The following is a 24095-nucleotide window of genomic DNA, read 5'->3' as shown; positions in this document are numbered from 1 at the left end:
TAATTTTAATAGAAAAATTACTTCGCTTATAATTTCTACTTTCACTTTGAGTTTTATTTGTTATCTTTGTAGATGATTATATAATATGTATTTTAAAAAATAAGTGCAAGTTAGTATTTGAAAGAGGAAAGAAAATCTGTGGTAGACTAATGGTGAATGGTGGTGCCCTCTTACGACTACTTGTAGAATTATAATAAAAACATGATTTATAATTACACACTATTATAAATAATTATTACGATCTTTTTACAACTACTGCAACGTGCTATACTGAAATATAAATGAAACTAAAATATCCAATTACATAGACAAATAAAAATATTTTTTGTATTTATAAATATATAAACTTTCCCTTACCTGTTCTGAATTTTGTATGTATTGAAAATCTTGATATCACTGACATCAATGTTTGTACAATAATTTATACATAACGATTAAATCTGATCAACTTGTTTATAAACATATGAATTTATTTGATACCATGATTATGATAATGCTAAAGAAAACATTGCTGTACGAAGAAGCATATAGATTAAAATAAACTGAAAGGTAAATAAAAAAAAAAATCACCAATATGTTCTTTATTTTTCTTGTTTATATAAATATATTTTTGTAAAAAATAAATTGTACTCTTACTTGTTCTTGAGATATGAAAATAAATATAATATAAAACACTATATTTCACAAATAGTTACAGGTATTGGAATGGAAAGACAAAAGATGAAATTTATATTGAAACTTCTGAACTTCCTTTGCATTAAGTTCCATTTTTTAATCAAAACAAAATACTTTTATGTAAACTAAAAATATATATATGAGTAAATGTTATATTTAAATAATACTCAAATATTTTAATGTATTAATACACTGACACACACTATTATTATGTTTATAAATGCAACACATTATAACAGATAATTTCCTTAATTCTTAAACCAGTAGTTAAACAACACAACATGAAGTGAACTCAACGCTAGTCTCAGCTAAACTGATCTTTCCTTCTGCACTTGCTACGGAGAACAGTTATGCCAGGATATACTCAACACCTCCCAGAGCATCCCTGACCAATCATAGGGAATTTCCAACCAATCCCTCGGAGTGGGTTCTCTATCACAAATGATAGAAAGGGAGAACTGCTTTTACAATACAGGCTGTGGTGGTTTACAGACGGAGCATGCTCCATTGGAATATTCTAAATCCCATGCTAAAAGGGGTGTGTCCTACTGATTCCAAGTGGGAAAAAAAGAAGGGACCGTATCTACCATCGACAACATTGGAAAGGGTAGATGGATTCTAAAAAGCAGACTGAAACGTTAAGAAGATGGAGCATGCTCCGTTACAATACTCCAAATCCCAAAGCTAAAAGGGTGTGTCTTGTGAATTCTAACTGAATATAAGAGAAAGAATTGTCAAATTCATAATACATTCTAATATTTTATATACTTATTTCTTTCATGAAACCTTCATCCTTTTAATGAAAATATACTTATATATTTTTACGTATCTATGTCACATTACAATGAAATTAATCATTAAAAAAAGCATTTAAATAAATCAAAACTATTAGAAACACATAGTCAATATCTTTCCAGCTGCAACACCCTTTTTCATCAGTCACCCCTTTTTTAGGAATTAAAGGGGTGACTGGTACCCCTTTCAAAGGGGTTAAAATATATAGGGGATGATTTAATGTTGCAGAAAAAAACGTTTGTGCCATGTAAGTTATATATAAGTTATAATGTACTAAAAACTATAGTTTTATAGTACATACACGTACATAGACTAATCTTACTAAAAAATTATAAGCAACTAAATAATTTATACATTAAAAGTTATTGAAAATTATATCATGTCAGTAATGTATTTTTTATATATCTACCACTTGTAAATATATGATCTTATCAATCTGTGAAATTATTAACGAACAGAATAATTATTGTCCTTTTAAATATTTCTTTGGAAATGAAAATAAGAAACGAAAAGATAACCTTACTTAAAACAAACTAAAACATAACCTAATAGATTAAGAACTTCATAGATAAAGTAAGCACAATCGAAATAACTTCTTAAATAAATATCATATAAATAAAAGAACTTAAAAATATAAAATATAACGTACCTGAAAAAAATTATTTAGTTTTTTAATAACAACACTATAATTTTTTCATTTTTATTGTAGATTGTAAATGACAAATATTTAAAACTCAAAATCGACATACATACATATGATCACAAACTACGTCAAAATTAATAAAAAATTATTAATAAAATGGAAAAATTTTACGTTTGATCATTGATTATGTACAGTATAGACCTGATATTACACGGGACTTCATGTCTCACGTTCTGAAATACCGACCTAGAAAATAATTAGTCTTTCTTACGCCCTCTACAATTTACTTCGGTGAATATAAGAATTATTTATCTATAATCAAAGTACTTATACTCTATTCTTTATAATATCATTAATTAAGTATAGGTACTCGTCTGTGATATATGTATGTAATTAACAATTATTTTGATAATACAAAAATGAAAATTCAAACGAAAACAAAGATATAAAAATATACATTCTTATATTTCATATATATAAAACTATAATTTTATTTGAAACTACGTAAGTGAAATATTTAACTATTACTATACAGCAATATATTATTTTGATAATGTACAATGCTTCTTGAAGTATTATAAAAATATAGAATTCTATACTTCATTGCGATTACAGAATATCCTGTTCTATATTTTATCTATAATTTCATATAAGACTTTAGTTTTAATTTAAACCAGTACTACACTGAATCGATAGTGGCGCATATGTCACGAAAATGATAATCCGAAAATGTGGGACATGGAAAAACATTGTATACCACGTCTATTCTATATCTCGTCTGTGCTTTTATACTATCAAAAATACAGACTTCCCTACTGCAGATATAGCATCCCATTTGATACTTGTCATATTGTCATCTTTTGTATATGAATCGTCTGCTATATAATGATGAATAGTATTTAAATTAAATTACATAATATTACTGAAAAGATGACATTATATCATTTTGGAAATTGTTTAGCTTTAGTTTATGTTCCCTATTATCTTACCTATAAATATTCAGGATTGTAAGTACATTTTAACCATTTCTAACCTATTTATAGTTGTTATTATTTGATCATTATCTTGGAATTTATTTTGATTTCAATAATTGTACTACATATGACAATTAATATCATATGATAATTATACTACATTAATTATAATTTAATTATAATTATAATTTATTTCTTAATGTATTTATCATACGCATAACACATTTCGAAGTATATATATAAACTTTCAGATCAGAATATGGTGCATTTTGGAAATGTATTCAAGCTGGAGGTATTTACATATTTACACAGTTAGTAAAAATGCTGGCACTTGCTACTTTTTTCCCTACAGCAGATAACGTAGGAGGTGAAGGTTATGATTTAATTGGTGTATGTATTCATATTTTTAATTCGCTTGTATTTAATTATTAATTAACTCATTTAACATATAATAAACTATATAGGAATTTCTAAAGTCTTCGATAGATTTAGCTGATTTAGTAGGAATTTTATTATCATTGAACAATATACCCGGTAAAGGGCATGCAAAAATTTTAACTGCTGGAGTTGGATGGGCTGGAGCTGAGGTATTACTTACTAGGTTCCTTCTATTATGGGTAGGAGCAAGAGGCGCAGAATTTGATTGGAAATACATTCAAAAGAGTCTTGAATCTAATATTAATTTAGTGAGTAATAATGTACTACTACTTTAATAAGTAATACCTCGTAAAAAATTTTTTATTATTACTTTATTTTTTATATATATAGGTACAACATATAACTACAGCAACACTTGTATGGTTATGGTCACGACATGATTTAAAACGAAGTTTAGTTCCAATAGTAGTTGGTATGCTTATACTTACAGTATATAGGCCACTTATTTTAGATTTTCTCGTAGTATTTTTCTTAACTGGCCCATGGTCAGCCCTTATTGTTAAAGCTACTACTACTTTCATCATGGGTGTTACAACATTATACATGTATGCTGGTCTTGCTCATTCCATAGGCATCTTTTGAAGAACATTATGTGTATGTCTTAAAAGACCAATATTTTAATCATATTACCGTACACATTACAAAGTAAATCTTATTCTACTACTAAATTATGTCATTGTTCTACTTTTTATTTTATATAACAAAAAAAAATTGTACCAATAACAATATTATGCATAGAAACAATCCTTTATTTTCTTTTATGTTACATTTCGATATTTAAACTTTGCATTCTTTTCACAATTTGCAAAACATAATTTGTGTTGGAAAAACAATTAAAATATTATTCTGAAATATCATTAAATTTATAAATAATAAAAACAAGAATGTAAATTTGGCTATATTTGTTAAATATGATCGTAAATACTTATCTTTTTAGGAACAGTAATTTTTTTAATTTTTCAGAGAATAATACAAAATTGTAATTGTGTTGTTACGAGAAATGGATCTACATTATTTCTAATCTTCATCTAATACTTTACATATTTTTATCAAGTCTTTATACATATTCAACGCACCCTAAATCTTATGATTATAATAAATTATACATATCACTTGTATTATTAAACTAGTAAATTGGTAGAACAAGATAAATCGAAATTTCAAAACGTCTAAATTTATCATAATCTCTTCATCATAATTAGCCATTTGTAATAACATCATTCAAAGACAGTATAAATATTAATGTACAAAACGTAGAATAGTCCGTTTTAATACCTCTAAGATGGAGGACATTGCAATCTTCTAATTCCATCTCCTTCTGATTGACTATCGCTATGATCAGAAGAGTCATCATCCGAAGAATCATCAATATTATCATCATCGTCGTCGTCATCATCATCCTGATTTTGGTCACTGGAAACTCGTCTTACGTTTAGATTCTACATCACAATGTAAAATGATCAAATAAATTTCGGTAAAATTTTGTATTCTTATAATTGTCAATTTATATTAATCAATACACACTAGTCTTACTCTTTCCGTATGACGAATATGTCTTAATAATATCCAAAGCATTTGACTATCGAATGCATCGGATTCTGTAGTAGTTTCTTGTGCCCTGTTCATTGCGTTAGACGTAACACACTAGAATAGAACATATATAAAATAATAACATATATATGTTTATATCACAACAATTTTCGTAAATTACACATACTTTTTCTATTAAAGGTACACTTTCTATTTTTTGAAGTAAAGGTGGATCTTCGCAAGAAGGTGCCCAAATTTTCACATCACAATCAAGCCCACTTGTTGCAAGAATAGGAATATGTGGATGAGGTTCTAAACAATTTACCTATACGACAGAGTGTTATTAAACTTTATCATTATATTTTTAATAGATTACATACCACTCCTTGTTCATCTCCAGGCATCCAATTTACGATTGCTTCCGTATTCTTATCCCAGATAAATATATTTCCACAATCCGACCCAGATATAACAAATTCACTCTTTGGCCCAAAGAAATTAACTCCCTTCACTATGAAATATGAAATATAATAAGTGCAAATTTTCATTTAATTCTTGTAGAATGTACCAAACAATAATATATACCAGTAGCATTGTTCCTATGACCTTCATATTTATGAGCAAAATCTCCAGGTTGTGACGATATTGCATCAAATAAATATATATCTTCGTCGTTATAAGATGCAAGAACTTCAGTTCCATCATAGTTGTATAAAGCACAAGTTACATGTACATATTTCTTCTCAGTCTGTAATTCATGAAAATTAGGTTACAAAAGAGATATATAATTTTATTTTTAATTGTATAAAATCCAAAAAACATACCAAATGTGAAGGACATAATTCGTGTATTGGTTTAGATACATTTCGTCGGTCATATACTCTAACCCATTGAGACCGACCAGCAACGCAAAATTCGTTGCTTTTGAGAGGATTACAATGAACGCTGTACAATTGCACATGGAAAGAACCGTCTCTTACGACTAGCAACCTATACAATAAAATTGTTTTTATACATTGTGAAAAAATATGTTTCACAAAAGGCTACTTAAAAGACATACTTCGTTGGTTTCTCTTCTCTAATATCTATAGACAAAACTTTTGCATCTTCACCGACAGAAACAATAACATGTGGTGTATCCGGATGAAGTGCAAGTTTATGAGTTGGCGCATTGTGCGTAGCTAATTTTCGTGATGCGCCACGTCTAATATCCAATAAACGTACTTGTCCATCACGAGCACATGTAGCCATTAAATTTTCTTCATCGAATGGTAGCCATTTAGCCTGAAAATAAACAATCGCAATGATATACATTTCTGTAAGAATAAGAAAGTAAACAAAGATAAAATATATATTAACATATTTTCTAAATGGAAATATATTTCATTACAAAATATATTTCAGTATACATACTTGAAACATATTACTCCTATGACCACTAGCAAAAGAATGATGTTTTTTTCCTATTGCCCAGTCCCATATGACTACATACAAATCATCAGAACCACTGGCTAATAAATTTCCTTTTTTATTAAAATTTAAAGCATTAACACAACCCTAAAAAGATTATATAATAAAGATTGCATTCTAGCTTTTTAAGTACAAAGTTTAAAACATGAGACGTGTACCTCATGCTCTTTAAGTTTGTACATAAGTTCAAAGTGTTCTACAACGTGTAAGGAACCGTAATATCTATGTTGAAACGATGGATTAATTCCCATTTCACGGTGAAGAAGTTCTGGCACTACAAACCAGGTTGGCTTTGGTCTTTTCTTCTTCAAACATGCAGGAGTATCTGGCTCTAACTCTTCTGATTCGTCTTCACTAACTGTTTGTTCAGTATCGATATTTGAATTATTTGATAAGACAGACTCTTCGAACTGTTGCAAATCCTGCTCTGTTACATTTGATAAAAGAGGCTTTTCTAATTGTCCCAATAAAACCAGTTCTTATTTCTTGCAATGTTTAATGATAAAAATGAAATTTATAAAATAAAGATAATGAATGTAACAATACATACCAGCATATCCAGCATGTGAATTATCATCATCAATTTCTAGTTCCTCTTCATGATTCTTTGTTTCTCTACAAGCTGCAGTTTCTTCAGTTTCTACATTTAAATACGATATAGTATCAAAATCTTTCAAATATTACATGTCTCTTTTCAATTATTTACCTGATCTCATTTCGACATCTTCAGTAGTTTCTTCACTACAACTATCCTTAGGCTCCTTTACTAATTGTGCATTATCAACACTTTTATTTTCTGATTTTGATTTATTACAAACATTTTCATTTAATTTTTGATGTTTACTTGATTCTTCATTAAATATATTAATCTCATCACAATTATCATCATCTACTTGAGCTACAAATTAAAATCAATAAATGTACATTAAATAATTATAAAAATTTGGTAACTATCAAGATATTAAAATATTATTAAAACACCTTTTGAAATACTTCTTTTACACTTATTTTGATTACTAGAAGGAGAGCTTGACTCACTATCATTTGATGAAATTAGAATATTGTCTTGTGAGGTGGTTGCTTCTGACAATGTTGTAGAATTAAAAATAGAAAATGATGTTTCTCTGAAGGAGTTTTCATTCTGATTTTCTTCAAATGTATTCTTCTTATTAGCAACATCACATTTATTATCAACCAAAGGTTCAACAAGTTGTTGTATTATCTCATTTGTTTTATTATTAGATGTAGATAGTTCAATATCATTTACTTCTTTACACACATTATGGCAATTTTTAGAATCCATCTTTTATTATCATTAAACCAAGGTTTTGCATATAATAAATGTTCCACTTGTATTTTTCATCTATCAATATCTATATTGCAATTTAACTTTACCTGTAATGTAAAGTTAAATGAATATTGTATTTAACTCAGTATATTGATACATAGCATAATCATTATGATGATATAACCAATTAAGATTTGCTTTTTTTACATAAAAAATAGTTGAAAATATAGAGAATAAATAAAAAAAGATAGAATGAAATATTTCTATTCTAAATCTTATTTTCCAATATATTAATTTCAAAAATCACTAAGTACGCTAATTTGTTTCTAGATTAATAATTATTTTTATACAATAGTAGAGTTTCGAGAAGAATTCTAAAAAAATATTGATCTTATTTCTTTATTTAAAATTCTAACCAATAAATAATATTCGGATGATTCTCTTGCTTTTAGTATTGAATAGCATTTAATAACTTTTTATTTTATTGAGATTGATGTCTTTAGAGTACATTATTGGTTTTTTATATGAAAATCCAATCTCAATTACTCAAATATATGCAGATATACTTACAGATCCTTCTTTAACCAATCTTCTTTGGAACGAAGTTTTTAGAAAATATTTCATTCTATGTTTTCCATTTATTTTTGCATAAATTTTATCTAATATTTAGTTCTACTACTACAATCATACCTTGTATACTGTCACTTAAGTCTCAAGAAAGAAGATATTTTTTGAGTAAAATAAAATTTCATTAAGAGAATGGATATTTTAGGAATAAATAAATTATATATTTAGATTTCTGGAAATTATCCTATCAATTTTTAGTACTACATACAGGTACAGTGTTGCAAAATATAAACAAAATATTTAAAAAACGTAAAATCAACAGTTTAATCACGTAAAATTATTATAAATTCCACTGTTTAATGTACCAATAATTATAGATTATTCTGTTATTAAATAAATTTAAAAAAACACGTGATTTTGATTTTTTTAGTAGAACATAAGGATACAGAAAAATATGTATATCTACAAAATGTTAACATAAGTGTAATCTTATAGATTTAGGTACTGCGTTTTACAAAATACAGTTAACTATAACCATCGACAAGTGACAGAATCAAAATAATAATTACACTGACCTGTCATCCGTAAAAACATGATATTATTTTTATGCTTATGAAAATATACGAATAAAAAATTCGCACATTTACGTTTTATATAAATTTATTGACCATTTTCTTTTTTTTTGTAAATGAAATTAACTAATAAAATGGCTGATACTTATGAAAGTGTTTTATTGTTAGCTTACAGCAGAGCTATCGAGCTTAAGTTCCGAAGCTTGAACAGTTTCTCGCACTCTGCTTAATACTGCGGGAAACACGTGTATACATTAACACAAACTTTTTCTCTATTGTTTCCGGTTTAGGAAACGAGATATGAAGAGACAGAATTTATAATATCTCTATTGAACTATTTCTGAAATTGTCCTGTTTTATAACGATGACGCGTAGTGACTGCAAATCCGCATTTGGACCACGTTTTGGACAAATAAGATTCACCTATGAAAAAGTGACCAACGTGATGATAAAAAATAATTGACGAATTTCATAACGAGGCAATTTTCATGATTTAGAAATCATAGATGGGGCAACTATTGCACAAAATATTTATGTGTATATATGTACTTCTTTATATTTAATAATATAAAATTCAGATATTACATTAAATCAGATTATTATATTATTTTACCGTTTATCAACAATAAAAAATCTATTATTTGGAATTTTATGATTTTAATTAAATTTGCAATATTTGTTAATATTTTATGCGTGGAATTTAAAAGGAATTGTAAACTATCCTAAACACGTGAGTATCAAGTCATTCTCCGATCAACTTGTAGTTTGTATATATATGATACTTCTGATAATACTACAGATGGGATACTTGTAATAGTAGTGATAGTACATACAATTCATAATACCGCATAATTAAAGGACTTAGGAATTAAAAACTTTTCAGAAAAGATTTTCATAATGTTACAAGCTTCTTAAAGTATGAGAATTCTTTTTGAAACACATGTTTCATAAATTTTCAAAAAGTATGTGTACTGTTAAAATTGAGATTATCTTATTACAGATAATAAAAATTAATTTTTTTGTAAAATGAAAAAAATGCAGACTTTATTTGTTTTAAATAAATCTTCGTAATGTTTGTGTACTTTTAAAAAACTTTCAATTGTTTATAAATGTTACTTAGTGTACAATGTACAATACATAAAGAACAGATCCATATAGGTTATGTTGTCATAAACAGAAGTGTTTAGGCGTTTAGAAGAAATGGCCAAAATATTAAGCTTCTTCCGGACTATACGAAATAATTGGAAAAAATCTCTGGTGGCATGTGCAGCTGTAACATATGGAATTTCATATGGCAAGGAAGTATACGAGTAAGATACAAAGTTTTAGTCTTATAATTGGTAAATTCATTCTACTGTTGAGATGACATTAAAAAGTGGTAATATTTTTAGTGCTAACCAATTAATGAGACAATATTGTGAAAGTGTATCACAATATGGTGATTTTCCACTTCCAACAAATATAAAACCACGCCATGTAACCATTATTTTAAATCCAACTGCTAAAAAAGGGTTTGCTTATGTTTGATTCATAAATTATGTTTCTACTTATAGTTTAATTATTGATTAACCAGTATCCTTATTTGTAGGAAAGCTAAAAAGTTATTTCAAAATTATTGTGAGCCACTTTTGCATTTAGCTGGAATTGCTGTAACTGTAATACAGACAGACTCACAAAATGATGCTCGTAAAATTATAATGGATTTAGATACACCTACTGATGCTATCATAGTTGCAGGAGGAGATGGTACCTTATCTGATGTTTTAACTGGATTAGTAAGAAAATATGATCACAATCTTGATTCAGTCAAACAGTGTCCCATTGGCATTTTACCATTGGGACAAACAAATAAAATTGCAAAATCTTTGTATCATGAATATGATGATCTCTCTGATATAAAACAAGTGATAGAAGCAACAATGGCAATTATACATGAGAAATCAAAAATGATGGATATGATCGAAGTTAAACCTATTGATGTATGTTTCTGTTATATACATAGCAAATTTCTAACTCTTTCAGTAACTAAAAATCTCATATTGCTTTATAATTAAAGAATAATCCCGAAGAACCTGCAAAACCAATTTATGCTATGGGAACAGTGGAATGGGGTGTATGGAAAGATGCAAATACTTCTGCTAACAAGTATTGGTACTGGGGATTTTTAAGAAAGTACATATATGTTTTTCCTTCAATATCTTGGAATTTGCACGATATTCACATTAATGTAAATTTATATTGCCTAATATTATGTATTTACTGTACAGATATGTGACTTATGTATTTAATGGTTATGAAGAGAATTTAAACAAATATTGTGATGCAGTATTAAAATATACACTTCCTTGTGAAGGTTGTTCTCGCTGTAGTCAAAATAATCTAATTTCTAATTTAAATACAAGGTGGTGGCATATATTTCTACCAAGATATAATGCCTCTAGAGGTATGTTTTGTTATATTCAGTACATGTAATATCCCAAAATAAGCACAGGATACCATACTTTTTAGATGGCATTGATTTTAGTAAAAGAATAAATGAAAAATGTGATGTTCTCCATGAACTACCTATATCAACTTGTGAATTACATGTAGCAACTTCCAATATAGACAAGTTACAAGTTGAATCATCACCACCATCTTTAAAAGTGAAAATTGGTAATTAAACTAATATCATATGGAATAAAATTAAATATATATAATCAAGATCATGGAAAATTACCTCTGTTATGTAGGTCCAAAGGATATCAACTACTTTTCTTTCGTGTCTGAAGGTTGGAAAAAAGAAAAAAGTAATAAATCGTTATGTAATCAAGTAGTGGAAGCCAAAAAAATTGAATTAACTCCGCAAAAGGTAAAATTTCATAGTTTGAATATTCCAAATTTTAAAGATTATTTAATTTCTATATGTTGATTTATTTATAGACCGATAAGAATCATACATTATACATTGACAATGAAGAGTATGAACTAAAGGCAGTTGAAATTAAGCTGCTTTCGCAGGCAGTAAAAGTATTTTATTCTCAACTGAACAGTTAACAAAATATATATATATATATGTAAATAAAATTTAAGATCTGTTTATTTGTTTTAAACCTTTATGTCTTACTATATTGAAAAAAGGTAAATATCAGTAAAAAAATTAACAAAATTTTTTATTATTATAATATAACATAAATATAATTTATGATTGCTTCTAAATGTATACTGTTATCACTTGAACATGACACTTGTGACTATATAATCTATTTTTACCTACTTTGTAACACTTTTGTTATGTCATATTTATTTTACAGTATGATATTTATTGTTTTAAGTCCTATTAATTTTTTTTAAGATACAACATTGTAAACAGCAGGAAGCACTCTGATATTCGTATCACATTCATCAGATAATATTTTGAATGTACTTTTTTGTTATAAAACATTCCTAATAAAAAGTTTATATGAAATTTAACACAGATAAAATGCAACCTTTCTAACAATTAAAGACATTCATGAATATTTTTAAGATTTTGCAGAAGGTATTACCATTATCATCACAAACACGTATTTGTTTCAAAGTCCTTTCAAGTAACATTAAAAAAATTTTAAAAAGAGAGTGGAGAATTGTTTGGCACTTTACATATTTTTTATGGTTCTGTCGATCGTGATCTGGTGTTTCTTCTAATTAGCATTGTACAAAAAACAGGACTAGTCGACTTTTCTGATAATGATTTCCTAAATTTTCCATATATCTATATATTTATACTTGATATTCTTGTTAACCAATCGACATTTTCTTTATACATATAATATAACGTAATACTATATAAAGTAATATAATATAACGTCATATAATGTAACGTAATATAATATAACATAATACATTATAACGTAATATAATATAACGTGATATGTTATAACGCAATATAATAGGACAAGATATAATATAACAAAGAGCAAGAGAGAAATCTACATGGTTGTATATACAAATCTGGATACTCCGGCAGTGAGAATAATGTTTTTATTGACCGAATGATGTTAGTCAATTTATTCAAAATAAATCGCTTCAATCGAGAAGTTAGGATTCGTTGTGCAACGCCATCGTGTAATAATAGAACGGAGCCAATTGTTTCTGTATCATTTTAATATAATTCGTTGAAGAACGATTTAGATGTCGTCAAATAAGTAACATACCGACGAATTGGTAGAACTGGATTGTGATAGTCAATGGATATTATTAAAACTTATCGTATCTTTTTGTTAAGCCGCGATATGATTCATGCTTATAGAACACGAAAACATGGATGGCGACGTAAGAGGGAATAATCCAGCAATTTCGTAAGTCCGTTCTTCAGTGAAATTATTTATGGTGATAGCTGTGTAATACAAAATGCGCTCGGAAGAACTATGAGAAGACTATTATAAGCGAGTTTCAAGGGAATATAATCTACTATTGGTATGAACGTATCCGATTTATCCGAGACGTCGCGTTTATTCAAGGATGGCAGGAAACGCGTAAAATAATCGGTTCCGTTCGTCCAAGTTAACGATTCTACGAAGAACGTCCGAAAATACATCGCAATCGCAAGCATTGGGACCCGCTATCCCACGACATTGTAACATCAACCACATTTCAATCCACATCAGAGATCAGGCCACATACCGCGGGCAAGATGGCAACCAGATGTCTACACATCCTCGGCGCGTACCCTCAATGGTCTTAGGGACCCACCATGAATTTTGGCATTTTCATAGTTAAGGTCCTTCAGACCAAACAAGTATCTTTTATTTCAAGTGTCCTTTACATTTATTGTTTACTACTGGTTAACACGGAAAAGTTAGATTTTCTCAAGTATGATGCTTCCCACTAGCAACTTTCTCTCGAGGACGGTTAAGACCCTTCCTAGCCCACCAACCTTCTTATGATCCAATCGAAAACAATGTCTATCGCTCTCACTTTCCTAGCCAAAATTGTCCTTAACAAATCAGCTCATCTCGTGTCCTTGGACACACCCATAACTAGCTTTCCTCCGTCACAACATTGTCGCTAAACTTCATTTATTCTCTATCTTTAGAGTAGTCAACATACCTTTACCGGTTTCTACCCTTAGACCAGTCGCGTACTTGATTTATACATACCCATTAGTGTAACTAGATTCTATATAAAGTTGTTGGAGTGAACTGTGATTGTGATTATTGAATTCATAATAAAGTTTAATAAAAAAGAAAGTTAATAGTTGTGTTACGGCTCAACCTTCTTGTTTTATCATCTAACCTTCGAGTTTATGTGACATTTTGGCGATCCTGCCAGGATCCGTCGGCTTCAAGTAAACGAAATCACGCATTTCGGGCTACGGTCAACCTTGAAGATTGAGGATCAACGAACCACTGCAATAGAGCAAACATTTTTGACGTTTCGACAAAGAAACACCGCAACGGAACCTTTTCTACGGGGTAAACGATCAAAATGAGCAAACTCTGGATTCTTTTATCAAATACAGAACGAGAAAAGACAGCTTCTCTAATGATTCAAGCACAAATAGCACAAATAGTAGCGCCGTTTCAACTAGCAATGAGATAGACCCAACAGCTAGGGCTATATTGGATGTAATGTAGAAACAAACCGAAACTTTTACTCAACAAATTAATATACTCATACGACGTATTGACGAAACTCAACGCGCAGCAAACGAAGAAAACAAGAAACTCGCAGCAGAGATCGCACTAATAGGGGAGAGTTTAGCAAGAATACATATGGGAGATGTATCAGAAGTCAGTTCCCTAATAACCTCAAACGAAACAACCCACACCGCTAGAGATCAATCAGCCCTTCGAGGACCTCCTCTAATACCTCAGATACCACTTCAGCTATCCGAAGACAGAACTTTCACTCAGCGTTTTACACAACCAGAGTTTAAAGCTAAAGACGCACTAAAATGTATCCCACAACTTAACAGCGAAGACGATATAGGAGTAGATGAATTTATTGAAGAAGTCAGAAAGATGAGGGCAATGTGTAGTGAACAACATTTACTGTTGAAAACAGTAACTACTATTGCTCCTATTGCTACTACAGTTACTACTGCTTCTACGCCATCAACTCTACTAGATCTCATAACTAACGAACAGTCAAGGAGGGGAAGTCAAGAAGTCAAAATCTAGTCATTCGGGATTCGGTTGATTCTGTTGAGTCGGTTCACTCAAAGTAGGGTCTGATCAATCGCTACGTCTATTACAATACGAGGGCCTTCAGCTATCAGATTGTCAGTCCAAATCTGATCAAGATCAAGGCGGTACCAATCAAGGCAGTTCTCATACTCAGCAACGTTACTAAAGTGTGTGATTCTACGAAGTTGTTGGAAAATACATAATTTATAACACTGTTAATCATGGAGTTATATCATTTCAACTATCCCTATTATCTTAACGGAAATCAGGGGATCGATCTACTCGCGACGTCGATTCATAGAATCCTAACGGGAATTTACGACTCCCATTGACGTGTTTCTTCGTGATTGCGTTTCCCTGTGATTGGTCGAATTTACACCTTGGTTATAACCGAGGAGTAAAGTCTACTGCACTCAATTGTTAGTACCGAACGACGCAACTAGGGCACGAATTCAAGGGACAGGCAAATTGCTACTGCAAGGAGAGATCAAATGGATCGCCAAAGGTTCTACTCGAAGAACTATGGCACCGGTACTACATGGTCATAGGCGAGGTTTGCTTACCTGCACGGGTCGATTAAATCGCGATTATCTCATAAATACAACCATAGCGCTCCTTAGATAAGAATTGATTATTTACGGTATCGAGAGTCCACATTGAATTAATAATAGCTTTTCCAGATGATAAGTCTGAAGACGAACTTATAGTCAGGTTGGTCGAATGCAAGAAAACGTAAGGCTTCGAAAGCTCGTAGCGATCGTCTGGTTTTCGTCATCCCCTATTTTAGTAAGAGATAGTGAAGACACTTGAGGGTGTTGTAAATTATGCAATCTCTCTCTTGTTAGCGCACAAGCTAGCGTGCCTCAGCAGTTTCGTGGCTGTAATGTTAAATATATTTGAGTACTCTTTGTAGAATCATCAACACGGGCGAACGGAGCTGACTATCCTACGCGTTTCTATCATGCTGAGTAAACGTAGCGTCTCGGATAAATCTGAATGCGTTTTTACAAATAATAGATCATGTTTCCTTGAAATCTGTTTACACTTAAGCGATTAGTTTCATCTCGAACGTAAACAACTTCGGTGCTCCGCCAACTAATCCGCACAGACTCAAGCATTGCAATACGAGGATTAAATTAATTTCTATTCTTTTAAGTTGACCTGTTTAAATATGAATTTTGTGAAATGTCTTGTTGTATCTCGATTGCCTTCCTTGTTCCTTATTTTTACATTCGCTGTATTCATAGAAAGTGATCGTTAACAAATTTTAAAGTACGACGCAGAAGAAAATGTTTAATACGTTAAAAATGAAAATTATCGAACGAAATAGAAAAAAATATTTGTAAGAATGTGAACAAGTTCATTGTTACTTGCTAATAACTTTGGCAATTCTAAATAAAAAGAAATTACATTGTAAGTAGATTTTTGGTAAATATAATCCAAGATACATGTGGGAAAAGAACCGGGTGCGGTTATTTGCTAAAAGCTTCAGAAGTGCGTTGGGCGAAAACGCAGGGCTCGTTTATTCAGCGATCGTCTTTTACTTATTGTAACGTCAAATCCTTTACGACAACTAAACTGCTTTTTGCACTCGCCTAATTATACTCCTGGCAACAGCTCATAGATGACGAGTGACACTTAATTGCGGTGGTAAGCATATATGTTAAATTGTTCCATTCTTACGCTTCACGAGCGCGAGTTCCGAGTTAAATGGATAACCCTGTATGGTTGGCTTTTATATACAAACTGGGGATATCAAGCGTGCTTCTGGTTCAAAAGTAAGTTATTTTCCTTGAATAAAAAGATTACTCTATTTTATGTGAAATATATTATGATTTTATTAATTAAAGCAATATTTGTAGTAGTTGTTTTAATAAAATTTTATAAGGAATATAAATATAATTCATAAATAAATTTTCACATTTTTTCTTGAAAGTTTGTAACATTTCATTCAAAATGTTTTTCAATCCTATTTATTAATTCATCTTTTTTACCGGATAATTTTAATCCCAATGTCTCTAACATTTGCTTTAATTGTGGCACAGTAAAAGTTGCTATCTGTTAAGAAGAAAATAAATGTATTATGAATTGTATTTAAATGTTATTTAAATTTGATATGAATCTATTAATGTACCTGTCCTGTTCTCAAATATTCTTGAATTTTATTCTTTGAAAAATCACTTGGTTTCATTACTTTGTTACTTTTTTTATGTTTTTTCTCTGGTGGATCATCATTTATATCATCCATCTTATCCATAAATACTTTATCATAATCGTTCAATAAATCATTTACCAGTTTATACATCTTGTCAGTTTTTGGAACTAAGATAAAATTTTAAATTATGTTATAAAGTATCGTACAAATTATAATATGTGTATTCTTAACAATATAACTTACGTGTATCGTCAGGTAGAGGCTCAGGTTTTTCCAAATCCAAAGCTAGGGCTTCTATCATTTGATGTTGATCCTGTACTTCAGGATTTGAAAACAATTTTGGATTATATTCGATACTTAATTTTTTTATAATTTGTTCTAATAATTCAACTCCATTTGGAACAATTGGAGGCTTCTTTTCATTATCATCATATATATATTCTGGGAAATATTCGCTAATGTTTTGCACATTTTCTAGAATAATTAAAATTAATAATAATTAAAATAAAATTAATAATAATTAATAAATAATAATTCAAATTAAGTGTTACATGTTTCTCAAATACTCTTTCTTTTTCTTTCTTATTTAGATATTAAAATATTTTAAGAGACAAACCTTTAAATGGTATTTTATACAAATAAAATCCCCCACTTTTTACATTTGGTATCATAGTATATAGGCTTGTACCAAAACTTTTTCTGATTTTAACAGCACATATTATCATTAAATCTTTGGCTTCACATTTATTGAGTAACGCACCAAATAGCAATTTGTTATCTAGGATGAAGATTGTAAAATAATTTTAGTAGATATTCAAATATATACAAGTTTTTAAGAAATGGAGAATAGATAATTGAAAGTACCTTTACGATAACTTTTGCCTGGTATGACAAAGTATGGTGTTTCAACATGATATAGAGGATGATAAGAAATGTGTTTCATACAGATTAGATCAATGCCTATTTCTCGTGTTGTACATAAGCATCTTACTTCTGCTGGTGTAAAATTTATTTTCTCACCACCAAATGTTTGATATTTTTGAATATCTATATCTAAAATAGGTAACAATGCTTGTTGACTTTCTTCATCCCCTACTTCTTCCTATAATACAAACAAGAGAACATTAAAAATTATCAAATCATAATCATATATATCATTAACAAATTATTATAACACATACTATATCATTATCTTCATCCACTACATGATATGTGTGTGAAGTCAAAGGAATATTGCTTTTTTTACTTATATTTTCTTTTTTCAAATATGATGTTTTGCTGAAAATAAAGTGGATTTTTGAACTTGTTGCAACCTTCATTAAAATTTGGATCAATTGAAAGAATGAAACTAGTATAATAACAGAAGTAAATAAAACTTTATTTCTTACACAGAAAGACTGCGAAGAGATACATCTATAATCACATTTTCTCCAAGTCTCCAAGGTAGCTGCGCCATATTTCTAGATGGCAATTTTACTTGTTCCACTATATCTTTCAAAGATATTCTATTGTAATCATCTTCATCGATTTTCTTAGATAGCATTTCCAAATCTTTATAGAATAAATCATGATTCCAATTTTCACCCAAACCGACAACTAATAACTGAAGATCTATGTCACTATAACTCGTTGCTTGTACTCTTATTCTATGTTTTTCATTATCATTGCATGGAGGATTATCGCAAGATGTAAAAATAATTACTCTTCTCATCGGCATAGTTATGCGGATAGCAGAGAATACTTCTGCTGCATGCCAAAGTACATCATATAGTGGATAAGCCGTAGAGGAAGCAATATCCCTATAGTCCTTCCACTTGTTTCCTTCATCTACATATAAGATATAACAAAAAAATGATTTAAAAAATTTGAGTACCAGAATAGTAAAAACTGTATCCTCCTCTATTAACATTTTCTCTAATTTTTCAAATTTCCACACCTTGCTTGTGTTATTAACTTTTGACTTCTACCTGCTTTGCTTAGATATTCTGACATTCCTATTCTTCAGATGTATTTATACCTATTATTGTATTTTGATTGTTCTATTTTTGTATATTGCCTTTGTCATTGCATTTTTACTTTCCTTATAGTAAGTATAGTAATTTACTTTACTTGTAGTAATATATATGCAGAATATTGATTACCTATTTTCATTATTTCTTTCATGCTCTCTCTTGAAGGTAGACCTAATTTCTGAAGAGTCAATATATGTTTGATTTCAGGATCCTTGTCCCATATTTCAGTTCCAAATAAAACTAAACCTATCCAATCTTGTCTGTCCCATACCAATTTTTGCTTGAGAACCTCTTTGTATTGCTGAATTAAAAAAGACATAACAAAATAAATTAATGTTCAAATTGTTATTTGAATATATGAATCATAACTTAATATTAACTATATTGTATAACATTTCTTAAAAACAGCATATATTCAAACACTATAGTAGAAATTAAAAGTATTAATATAATACATTATTATAGAACATGTAATACCTTAATGCATTGTAAAAAATATGGATTATCTGGATCATTTTTAAACATTGAAGGTGTCGCATCAATCACAAAAAGTGTACCATCTCTAACACCATAGAGGTCTTCAAGATCATTTTCTATATCATCATCACTGCACGATTCCATTGTTAATTACTCCTAAAATCATTATACGATACCACTCTTGATTACTCCAAAAATCTTCATTGTACAATGCCACTCTTAATTACTCCAAAAATCTTCATTGTACAATGCCATTCTTAATTACTCTTAAAATCAATGAAAGTAAAGAATACTTTCTATTTGTGAGTAATTTAAGCAGTAATTGAAATGTGAAGTATATTTGATTTGAAGAAAATATTTAAGAACTCAAAATTTTTCACACTGATTGTAACATGCAATGAAGAATCTTAGTGAAAATTCACCTTTAACTCTATATTTGTTTCTATCGATACGGGAGATTCCTTCTGAGTATTACCATATTATCATTTTAGTGTCACACGCAACGTTATCGCTTTAAGATAGTACTGTTTGAATTAAAACTTACAAATAGTCACTGTTAAAATCAAAGTTTTGTATGAAATAAAAAATAAAATATAGAATACGATAAAGTAAGTAAAAGCTCTTTTTTTCCCTCACGGTATAGGAGTTCAAGCAAAAATGAGCTCGCGCACAAGTCGGATGTTCCTTACATATACAAGTATAAGGTACGAAATACCTGTATAATCGGTAACATACACTCGACAAGGTTGGTCGAAAGGTGACGATCTTTGCCGATGTCGTGAAAAACGATTTTTCCATTCTAATACAATCAGATTTAATAATTTTTTCATTTTTATTGAAATTGGCACTTCCAACAATTTAATGCAATAATTATTTTTATAATTTTTGTATTTTTTACAAACTAGAATTAAATTAAAACTTCTGTGGCACTAGATTTTAACTTAGAATTGTGTTAAAATGTACTAGATGTCAATTTACGATAAGAATAGTTATACGATAGTCAAAGATCAAATTGACCAGCGATCTTTAATTAATAATGACCATTACCATTGTATGTAAGTACGTAAGAAATTTCCTGTTTCGCGTAAGATTAAAATAAGAGAAGAAATGTATTACTTATTGTTAGAAAGTTAGCAAATTTAATTTCTATACAAAATTATTCAAATTAAACCAATCTTATAATCGACATTTATGATGTTTATGATTTTATCGTTCCCTTGAATTACCAACCAAATCTAGATCTGAATGATGCGTAAAAACATTACATATTTAAACTCTTCAAATTTGACGAAACTGTATTTGCTTATGAATCGTTATAGATGCGGTATCTTTTTAACTAACACAGAATCAATTTGCGACTTTTCTGGGAGTTTTCGCATTAAACGGTATTTACTGCCCGTTTACTGCTCATAACGTTATACAATAAGAACTTTGTTATGTACACTGAAAGCGAAAATTACACAGCGTTATTAGTAATATTGTTGGAATTAAGTAATTAATATGTTTTCATTTGAAATAAAATATAAATTAGAATAGAATCATAACTCGTATATTGTTTGAATGCTTGATACAATTGCAAAACCTAAAAAACTAACAATTCATTGAAAGAACGATGTTTGTTGGCGATATAAATCCAATTTTTAGTACTGGCTTGCTGTTAGGATGTACTGTACTTGTCGCTACGAAGAATGATATAAAATCGAGAAGATTTCGAGACATAATATTCATTGTGTGATTCTGTATTTAATTAGTCTCGTGGTATCGCACGTTTATGTATTTTCGCGTGAAGATTTGGATTTGGTATTGTTTTCTTATTCGAGTTTATTCGTGTGGAATTCTTTGTGGAATTGGAAGATTTGATCCATTCCATCGCAGATATGTAATTCTGATCGAAGTACAAAATTTGATGATTCTTCAAGAAGAAATAAATTGCGAATAATCTGTCGCATCACAATGGTCACCAGTTTCTCGCATTGGGCGATAGTTGTATATTTAACTTACAGGTAGAATTTTCAATGGCGATTAATTTTTTAAAAAGGATTAATGAATTTTTGTAACTTTAATCGTTTGCAGCGAAAGCTGTTCTTTTGAATTTTATATAAACGTTTAATTCATAAGAGTATAAACGTCTTGGATATTTATCGTCTAAGTTAGTGATCGGAATAAACTAGAGGCATTTATACTGGACACGATGAAAATTGTCGAGAAATCAAATCGCGTTGACGTATTCGAGATACATCTCTGACACGAACGATGCAGCTGCCGAAATGCGAATGCAAAGCAATATACATAGATATACATAGTAAAGTTTTATCGAGCAATATTTCCTTTTTATAGAATTGGACTCAGACTGCCAGTGTTTCGTGGGATGATATATTTCGTCATGGATGCCTCTGTCAATACGCAAATTCTAATATTCGTTTGCATTTTGTTTCTTATTGAGGAAAGGTTTCGTCATCTCTGTAACATGATGCCATTTTCTAAAGGTAATTGTATTTTTCTCATTTCTTTCTTAAACATGCAATGTTAAACTTTAGTCGTTTATTTATTTGCGAGCGTTTTATGTATCAGCTGCAGTCGATCCGTTTGCTTTAATCTATTTTCCCTCGTTCGTGGTGCGTGGCTAAGAATCTTGGCACTCTACGAAATCCATATTTTATTATGTTTTATACGGGATATTGATTATCATCACCGACGTTTGTTTTTTTTTTCGAATCTGCACGCTTGCTCTTCCGTACAGATCTTGCTGCAGGCAGCAATATCTAGGACACATGTTCCGCTATGAAATCGAAGATTTCGCCGGTAGATACGCGATTCCAATCATTTACCTAATAACAGGAAAGCTTCAGATCTCTATCGACAAGTCAATACTGTCTCGAGCGAGATGAACGATTTGTTTACATAAATTTTGATCGTATCCCTTCTTTATGTTCGAGGAAAGAGAGGATCGAATAATTATTTTCATTCATTTTTTCCGCTGTTAGCAGAAGACAAGTTAATAGTAACCGACCGATCGATCGATCGAACAGTTCGACCTCCGGCAAATATGGTGGCTTCATTGCTCTCTTGTAAATGCGACCGAAATGTCAAATTCTGTATATGCGATTCAATTATTGCTTTGGATCACGGCTATGTCTTTCAACTTGTTATCAAGGATTTATTCGTTGAAAGTGCACAAATTATCGGTTCACTGGAAGATCAGGAAATTAATGCTAGTGACTGATTGCTCGTGGAAGCTTATATTGATTATTACTATGTGTCATATGACAGCGAATCCGGTACATTCTCGTAAGAAGTAAAGTTTTGTCGAGATATATGTACACCTATATAACTGGCTATTTGTTTAGACGAATCATGTCGGTCAGCTTATTTTATCTCCGTACTCTTCCGTTTCTATGAAACGTGTGTTTCTGCAGGTAAGCTGAATTCTAGCGAAATCGTTTGAATATTTCAACTCAAAGCAGAAACGCTGTATTCTCTTCGAGCAACTATAACAAACGAGAGTTGCAGACATTTTTAGTCCAATAACATAGCAACACAACCTCGCGACCTTTCTTCATTCTTATAGTTCTTATCTAGTCCTACAGTGTCTCTTTCTTCCCTTGAATAATTAATTACATCAAATTAATAGCGCGCTTCTACTTTGTTGTCACAGGTTATACGCTCTTAACAAGGCGATATTCATCTTCCGTTCATTTTATCTACTTTTGGCGCCTTATATTGATTTTTCTAACGTGCGTATAATTACAGGAAAGCGTCGAGGCAGCAGCGTATTTCCAATTGCGGAAGGTCCGTATTGCAGCTATTGCTGGCATTATAAGTGTCTATTTTCCTCTTTTACTTTCGGTAAGTTTTGGCGAACAGACTTGCAGTTCGTGGATTAATACACGTAAATTCCCTCGAGAAAGAGCGGAGCAGTGGGAGTACTTCAGCGAATGATTTCGATTTCCATTCTTACAGATATTCTCAGCAGTGACGACCTATTTAGTCATCCTTACTTGAAACGTGCCGCGGATGTCTCTACGATACTCTTATCGCCCGTCAAAAAAGCGAGAGAAGCATAAAATACATGTATGTAGCATAAATAAAATGATGGTAGAAAAACAAGCATGAAGTAGGGAACATAAGAAAGGAACATTAATTTCGTGCGCTATCTATCTATTGATCTCAAATGACACTAAATGTCAATAGAGGCGATCGGCTTGCCGTAACAGAATACGCGTGAAATTTGCCTCATCTTTTGTGAGTAAATTCACTGGTTGCTTAACGATGTCGAAACAAGCCTCTCATCGATATATTCGACGTTGAGTCAACCGTTCAATCGTTCAATAGTTCAATAGTTCGTACCCT

At 30.2% G+C, this 24095-nt stretch overlaps 4 protein-coding genes, 2 long non-coding RNA genes and 1 pseudogene across 14 annotated transcripts; 4 read left to right on the top strand and 3 right to left on the bottom strand.

The window, feature by feature from the left end:
* Positions 1 to 361: 361 nt before the first annotated feature.
* Positions 362 to 841, top strand: LOC126914134 (uncharacterized). The gene is made up of 2 exons (XR_007709578.1): positions 362 to 549; positions 692 to 841. It is a non-coding gene; the product is annotated as an uncharacterized LOC126914134 (long non-coding RNA).
* On the bottom strand, positions 727 to 2616 carry LOC126914119 (uncharacterized). The gene is made up of 2 exons (XR_007709565.1): positions 2116 to 2616; positions 727 to 1105 (listed from the first exon to the last, which is right to left on the bottom strand). It is a non-coding gene; the product is annotated as an uncharacterized LOC126914119 (long non-coding RNA).
* Positions 2617 to 2769: 153 nt separating this feature from the next.
* LOC126914083 (transmembrane protein 147) lies at positions 2770 to 5653 on the top strand. 2 transcript variants are annotated; one of them, XM_050717566.1, is made up of 5 exons: positions 2770 to 3120; positions 3339 to 3477; positions 3552 to 3773; positions 3856 to 4119; positions 5257 to 5653. In XM_050717566.1, exons 1-4 carry the CDS (start codon positions 3044 to 3046, stop codon positions 4105 to 4107), a joined length of 690 nt encoding a protein of 229 aa, XP_050573523.1. In that variant the 5' UTR covers positions 2770 to 3043; the 3' UTR covers positions 4108 to 4119; positions 5257 to 5653. The 2 variants fall into 2 exon arrangements, with proteins under 2 accessions (XP_050573523.1, XP_050573522.1); XM_050717565.1 differs by lacking the exon at positions 5257 to 5653 and having other exon boundaries at positions 2771 to 3120; positions 3856 to 5021.
* Positions 4254 to 9285, bottom strand: LOC126914028 (DDB1- and CUL4-associated factor 8-like). 7 transcript variants are annotated; one of them, XM_050717447.1, is made up of 13 exons: positions 9126 to 9285; positions 7507 to 7920; positions 7232 to 7423; positions 7076 to 7165; positions 6684 to 6979; positions 6469 to 6612; positions 6116 to 6339; positions 5880 to 6045; positions 5641 to 5803; positions 5436 to 5566; positions 5243 to 5380; positions 5050 to 5169; positions 4254 to 4964 (listed from the first exon to the last, which is right to left on the bottom strand). In XM_050717447.1, the coding sequence occupies exons 2-13, from the start codon at positions 7826 to 7828 to the stop codon at positions 4803 to 4805; spliced, it is 2148 nt and encodes a 715-aa protein (XP_050573404.1). In that variant the 5' UTR covers positions 7829 to 7920; positions 9126 to 9285; the 3' UTR covers positions 4254 to 4802. The 7 variants fall into 7 exon arrangements, with proteins under 7 accessions (XP_050573404.1, XP_050573405.1, XP_050573407.1 ...); XM_050717448.1 differs by lacking the exon at positions 9126 to 9285 and adding an exon at positions 8956 to 9110; XM_050717450.1 differs by lacking the exon at positions 9126 to 9285 and adding an exon at positions 8504 to 8897 and having other exon boundaries at positions 5059 to 5169.
* A 219-nt stretch (positions 9286 to 9504) lies between these two features.
* LOC126914057 (acylglycerol kinase, mitochondrial) lies at positions 9505 to 16291 on the top strand. 2 transcript variants are annotated; one of them, XM_050717521.1, is made up of 9 exons: positions 9505 to 9682; positions 10140 to 10262; positions 10344 to 10463; positions 10541 to 10931; positions 11009 to 11124; positions 11220 to 11395; positions 11461 to 11607; positions 11685 to 11803; positions 11875 to 16291. In XM_050717521.1, the coding sequence occupies exons 2-9, from the start codon at positions 10153 to 10155 to the stop codon at positions 11986 to 11988; spliced, it is 1293 nt and encodes a 430-aa protein (XP_050573478.1). In that variant the 5' UTR covers positions 9505 to 9682; positions 10140 to 10152; the 3' UTR covers positions 11989 to 16291. The 2 variants fall into 2 exon arrangements, with proteins under 2 accessions (XP_050573478.1, XP_050573479.1); XM_050717522.1 differs by lacking the exon at positions 9505 to 9682 and adding an exon at positions 9713 to 9914.
* Positions 16292 to 16914: 623 nt separating this feature from the next.
* LOC126914039 (X-ray repair cross-complementing protein 6-like) lies at positions 16915 to 20348 on the bottom strand. Its single transcript, XM_050717477.1, has 10 exons — positions 20168 to 20348; positions 19746 to 19901; positions 19398 to 19569; positions 18645 to 19083; positions 18438 to 18534; positions 18121 to 18358; positions 17873 to 18034; positions 17500 to 17730; positions 17236 to 17423; positions 16915 to 17159 (listed from the first exon to the last, which is right to left on the bottom strand). Exons 2-10 carry the CDS (start codon positions 19887 to 19889, stop codon positions 17049 to 17051), a joined length of 1782 nt encoding a protein of 593 aa, XP_050573434.1. The 5' UTR covers positions 19890 to 19901; positions 20168 to 20348; the 3' UTR covers positions 16915 to 17048.
* An 802-nt stretch (positions 20349 to 21150) lies between these two features.
* Positions 21151 to 23816, top strand: LOC126914183 (uncharacterized; annotated as a pseudogene).
* Positions 23817 to 24095: the final 279 nt, after the last annotated feature.

The sequence above is a fragment of the Bombus affinis genome, chromosome 3, assembly GCF_024516045.1.
Source record: "Bombus affinis isolate iyBomAffi1 chromosome 3, iyBomAffi1.2, whole genome shotgun sequence".
NCBI lineage: Eukaryota > Metazoa > Arthropoda > Insecta > Hymenoptera > Apidae > Bombus > Bombus affinis.
Note: the sequence above shows the minus strand (reverse complement) of the source record. Positions and strands in the feature narration are given on the sequence as shown.